The following is a 6,000-nucleotide window of genomic DNA, read 5'->3' as shown; positions in this document are numbered from 1 at the left end:
GAGGTATTCCCTCAGCCAAATGGAAGAATCTGGAAGGATCTGCAGCAGTGGGTTGACGAGTGTCTCCCCCAAATACACGTCCACCGAGAACCTCCCAATGTGCTGTATTTGGAAATAGGCTCTTGGCAGATGTGCTGGGTTAGGGTGGGCCCGGATGCAGTGACCGGTATCCTCATACGAGGAGACACACAGGGACAAGAGGAGAAGCCTATGATGATGGCAGCAGAGACCGGGGAGCTGTGGCTCCCGGCCAGGGACTGCTGGAGCCACCCAGGCTGGAAGAGGCAGGAAGGACCCTCCCTGGGAGCTTCCAGAACAGCAGGTGCGTCATGTCGGTTGTTTTAAGCCACCTAGTTCACGGCCCTCTATCACAGCAGCTGCAGGACACCCACACCCCCCAATTCTCTTTAGGAGGGAGAGGCCTTGTGGGTGGCAGTGAGCCCTGCAAACCCGAGGACTGGGTCCCTGTGACAGTCTTGGGTGTCTGGCCCTGGGTGCTGCAAGGCTTCCCATCTCTCTCTTGCCTCCGTCTCACGGGGACCATTGTGGGAACACCAGGCCCCCTGGGGAATCCAGAGTCACCCCCATCTCAAGATACTTGACTTAATCCCATTTGTAAAATTCCTTTTGCCCCACGTAAGGTGACATGTCCACAGGTTCTGGGGACTAGGATGTGACTGTCTTCGGGACCATTCTTCTGACCTCCCAGGCCACGTACAGGCTTGGCTGTTCCAGAACTTCATATAATGAATCACACCGGCCATCCTCTTATTTTACTTGACACAAAGTTTTGGACCCAGCAGGTCCTTGCACATCATGGTGCTTTATTCCCTTGTCCTGCTGAGGGGGGTTCCGGGCTACGCACACAGCAGTTTGCTTATCCATCCACCTGTTGCTGAACACCTGACATGTTCCCAGATTTTTGACTATTATGACACAAGCTGCTCTCAATAATCCTTCCAAGAATTTTTGTGGACATATGTTCCGCTGTCTCTTGTGTAAACATCTATGAGAGGAACTGCCAGATCATAGAGTGAATGTGTGTTCAGTTGTATAAGAAATGTCCAGACCTTTTCCCAAAGTGGTTACAGCATCTCACACTCCTACCACCGGCCTCTGAGGGCTCAGGCTGCTCTATGTCCCCAGCAATGCCCATCTTTTACATTTTAGCCATGCAGGTGGATGTTGGGTAAGGCTGCATTTTGTGTGCGTGCGTGTGTGTTAAAATATACACACATGAAATTTACTATTTTAAGTGTGCGATTCAGTGGTGGTATGTACATTCACATGTCATACAACCATCCCCACCCTCCATCTCCAGAACTTTCCATCCTCCCAGACTGAAGCTGTCCCCAGAAACACTAACCCCCCACCCCATCCCCCAGCCCCTGGCCCACCACCCACTTTCTGTCTCTGTGGATGTGAGTCCTCCGGGGACCTTCTGGGAGGGGGATCAGACAGGGTCCGTCCTTCCCTGTCTGGCTTATGTCACTGCCACCAAGATTTATCCACGTTGTAGCAGGTGTCAGAATTTCCTTTCTTTTTAAGGCTGGGTACTCTTCCAGGGTGTGCACGGACCATGTCGTGTTTATCCATCCTGTCAGTGGGCACTGGGGCATTCCCACCCTTGGCCCAGTGAATCGTGCTGTGAAAGTGGGTGTGTGAACAGCTGTTCGAGGCCCTGCGTCAGTTCTGTGCACATACCCAGAAGTGGGATCGTGGGGTCATGAGGTTAGTCTCTTTTCAGTTCTCAAACTGCCTTCTCATTGTACACTTTTTGATAGATGGGAGAAAATTTTTTTTATTGTAGTTGAATCTACAAATGTTTTACACAGAAAAGGTCTTCTCTGCTCAGGGGTCAGAATCACCCATTTACAGATTTTTTTATTAAAAAGTTAATTCCTTCCAGAGCCAAGACTACTCGACTTCCTCCCTGGGGAACTCTGGGGGTCGAGGGCGGTTTCTGCCTGACCGCGGGGCCAGGGAGGGCGACGTTCGGCCTTTCCCAGGCGCCGAGCCCTCGACCGAGAGAGGCGCTTTCCCTCCGGGCCCGGCGGCCCCCCGACAGCAGCAATCCCAGACCGCAGGCCGCGAGGCCCAGGCGGGCGCAGATCCTCAAACAGCTTCCCGCCTGAGACTTCCAACTGCAAATGGGAAAGCGCATCGCCGTGGAGGGCGACCATGTGCTGTCGCCGCCCGCAGGCCAGGGCAGGGGAGCCGAGGCGGGCCCCCGCGGCATCCTGCCCCCCACCCCTGACCAACCCCAAGCAGAAGGAAGGGCCCAGAGCCGGCAGAAAAGGAACAGTGAGCCTGTTTATTGTGGATTAATTCACTTTGTATTAACAATTCCGCACGGTATTAAAACACTGCGAGAAAGTGGGTGTGGCACGCCTGGAAACTTTTGTTAAAAATCATAAATAAAAACCACTGGACATTCACGCGGATGGGGTAGAACCTGCTAGAACTAGACTGCTTCTGAAAACCGACCCGGTCTTTACAGTGTTTGGCAATGGTTTCCATGGACCCGCAAGGAGGAGGGCGGAGCGACCGAGAGAGTATGGCTTCTTTTCAGGAGACCCCGTGGCAGGCGGGCTGCCCTAAGTGCTCCTGAAGGGCGAGGCCTTTGGCTGGAGGCGCGGGTCCGGGGCCTCTTCCTGCCCGCGCCGGGGGGCGACACGCCGGGGCTGCTCCCAAGCTGGGGGGGCCGCCTGGAGGCCCAGCGTGGCCCCGCGCGCACGCGGGAAGCCAGGCAGCACCTTTGCTGGGCCGGAGGTCATAGCTGAGTCACCTAACTCGTGGCCTGGGGGCCCCCTCCGGGGAGCACGAGGTGGGGAGCACACTAGTCCCTTCCTGGAGCCCGGGAGGGGAGGGATGGAGCCCCATCGGCTACCGGGGCCGGGGCTCGGCCGGCCCAGCGGAAACAGACCTGGGCTGCAGGAGAACGGCAGACCCCGCGCCTCCCACCCTGGCCTCTGCCTTGGTGGGGAGGGCATCTTTAATTTTCTCTGCCATGACTGGGCGGAGATGCCAGCTTCCCCACAGCCCAGGCTGCCGCCCCACAGGCAGGCACAGCCTGCACACGAAGACCGGGGTCCCGGGCTGGACACTTGCCAGGCAAGTGCGAACAGTTACTAATGCTTCAGGCCTACACTACGGACATGGAGGTTTGCTCTAAAAAGAAAAAAGAGAAAGGACGTTTTTTTTTCCCACTCACCTAGAAAGACAACCAGGGTGGCTTCTGCCGATGGCCACCTCCCTGGGGTCCGAGGCTTAGGGGACAAGGAGTGGGCCCTGGGGGCGGCAGCTGAGCAGGCGTGGTGATGGGTGGGTGGGTGGGGGGCTGGGCCTCGGAGTCATGGTTCAGGCCCCGGGCGCTCCCACCTGAGAAGTCTGGATTTGCCCCAGGTCGGGGGTAGGGTGGTGGCAGGATGCCGGCCGCGCCTGGGGAAGGCAATGGGGCTGCCAAACTTCCTCAGCCAGCGTTCCTGGGCTTTCTCTCCCACTGGCCAGCTTCTCAGGGTCACTCGGGTAGGGACACAGCGGCGCTGGGCTCGGCACAGCTGGTGGGGCAGGGGGCGGAGAGAGAGGTCTGGGCCCTGGGGCACACCAGAGGCTGAGACTGGAGCCTCCTGTCCTCTTTGGGGCCTGGTGGCCAGCAGAGCTGTATGAGGCAGGGTCGGGGGCCGCAGGAGAAAGACGAGCGTGCAAGGATCTGATACGGGCTCAGGGATTAAGGCCTCTTGCACAGAGCACGGGGGTCCTGGTCACCAGTCAGCATGGCTAGTGGGAAGGGCCGGCAGGGTGGTCAGCCAGAGGCGCTTCTACAAGCCTCACTATGCCACCTGCTCCCTCTGAGTCTGGGGGTTAATCCCCGCCATGCCCAGGCCTCCCCCAGGGGCAGTCCTGGGGTCCAGAACGGGCTTCTGTTCCTGCTGCAGATGAAGGTGAGGGCGCCCCAGGGCTGGCTGGTTCCCTGCCCAGTGAAAGGGGCTGCAACACTAGTAGCCTTTGTGGCTTCCCCGTCCCACTGCAGGTTTGGGGGAGCCAGGCCCCCAAAGGCCCTGGTGTTCCCGGACCAGCCGGGGAGAAAGGCTGGGCCCTCCAGTGGGAGCCAGCATGCAGCAGGGGTGCAGGGCCACCCCACCTGTGTCCCACCCAAAGCCCTCCCATCATTGCCAGGCCCCGGGGCTCGGGGTGAGCAGAGGGCCTTGGGAGAGCAGCACGAGGCTGTGGCCCCGCCCCTCGGGCCTGGGAGGTGAGGGCCCGCCTGGCAGGGTCCTAGGCTCTGCCGCCCCTTGGAGCCCAAGGGGCAGAGCTGGGCTTGTTTCTTCCTGCTGTTTGCGTGTGGCCCCCTCACGCCCCACGTGGCAAGTGGGGTCCCAGTGGCTGCCGGCCATGCTGGCAGGGGTGGGAGAGCGTGCATTCAGCAGTAACTGAGGACAATTAAAAAGAAAAAAAGCTCTCCCACCTCTAACCTTCAACTCTATGATGCCTTACGAATTCTACTCACATGGCACCTCACTTCCAGATAAGTTAGATAAGTTAACGCCTTTTACATGAAGCACCAGGTGGGTGCAGCCACCAGGCAGGGCTTCCCTGGCTGCGTTTCTGTTTGAAAAATGGCCATGGCGGTGCATTAAAATGGAAAAACGACAAAACCATTCCATGCGACCGCAGCTTCTAACTGCCCGCATCAATGTCTCGCGCTGAAGACAAAACAAAGCTCAGCCGGCCGTTCCAGGGGCCAGGGCGTGTTGCTGAGAATCTGATGCTGTGATGGGTGGGGTCCCCAGGAAAGGGAGGGGGCCACGGCTTGGCTGTCAAGTGACACATGCCATACAAATGCCACACAGTGGGGTGACACTTGGCATTTCACAGGCAAAGCCCCCCTCCCGGGCCTGTCCCCCTCCCGGCCCCTAAAACCCATCTGTGCCCTGTGACACAGTACAGTTTAGCTACACAGTCAGCCATTGAAATCTGATTTTAGCAGGATAGAGTAACAATTTTTTAAATGAAAAGGAGAAATTCTTCCACAGAACTGAATTACGTCTCTCCCCCACTGCCCACCCAAGTTTACTCTGCTTACAGAAAAGAAGAAGATCTTCCCACAAATGGCCAATTGTGTGGGAATGGCCACCCTGCTGGGTCGCCCAGGCCGGTGGTAGATTCACCCGGCCCCTTGCCTTCTTCTGGCCCGACTCCGCTTCAGATCACAACTCAGACGGCTCTCCTTCGGCTGGGCCGTGAGAGGGCTGCGTTGCTGGGTCAGAAAACCCATCTAGACCCAGAAGATACATTTTACCCCATTTGGGCAGTGGCAACTTTTTGCATTTCTTTTGGAATCAGAAGTTTTGGGATTCGAAACGTTTTCTTGACTGTGTGCTGAATGATGCTCTGGCTGAGAGAGACAGAGAGAGAGAGAGTGACAGAGCGGCACAGGGCAGGAGACAGAGCTATAGGATAATACAAGGCTTCTTGTCCTTAAAGGGGTTCTCGGAGGCTGGGACTCCGACCAGCAGCGGGTCATTCCGGGCGTGCTGCTCACAGTAACTCATGAGTTCGGAGGAGGCTTTGGAGACCTGTGTATGGGCACAAGCACGAGAGAGGGAGGGTGAGAAGGGCTGACAGACGCACGCCCACAGCAGCGTGGCGCACACCGCCAGGCGCAGGAAGACGCTGCCCGTGCCCCTCAGCTGCAGAGCGGACTCACACACGTGTCCACCCACATGTGGAGCATTACCCAGAGACAGAAAGGAGCGGAGCCCTGACACACGCCACACATGGATGGACCCTGAACACACAGAGCTCGGTGAGATGCCAGACACAAAAGGCCACACGGTGTGACCCCATTTCTGTCACACGTCCACAACAGGCGGATCCACAGATAGGACGTGGGCTTGTGGGTGCCAGGGTCCTGAGGAAGGGGGTGGGGGTGACTGCTCAAGGGGACAGGGTTTAATTTGGGGAGCTGGCATGTTCTGGAACTAGAGAGAGTTGATG

The 6,000-nt window shown here is 57.7% G+C and overlaps 1 protein-coding gene across 2 annotated transcripts in view; it reads right to left on the bottom strand.

Annotated features, from left to right (window-relative positions):
• Nucleotides 1-2,295: 2,295 nt before the first annotated feature.
• GNG7 (G protein subunit gamma 7) overlaps nt 2,296-6,000 on the bottom strand; it is a 103,292-nt gene continuing 99,587 nt past the window's right edge. For both annotated transcript variants that reach the window (XM_037018222.2, XM_037018224.2), the window contains one exon: nt 2,296-5,579. In XM_037018222.2, the coding sequence (XP_036874117.1) occupies nt 5,454-5,579 (126 nt within the window). In that variant the 3' untranslated portion in view covers nt 2,296-5,453. The remainder of the gene's footprint in view (nt 5,580-6,000) is intronic.

Source organism: Manis javanica, chromosome 13 (genome assembly GCF_040802235.1).
Source record: "Manis javanica isolate MJ-LG chromosome 13, MJ_LKY, whole genome shotgun sequence".
In the NCBI taxonomy this organism is placed as follows: domain Eukaryota; kingdom Metazoa; phylum Chordata; class Mammalia; order Pholidota; family Manidae; genus Manis; species Manis javanica.
Note: the sequence above shows the minus strand (reverse complement) of the source record. Positions and strands in the feature narration are given on the sequence as shown.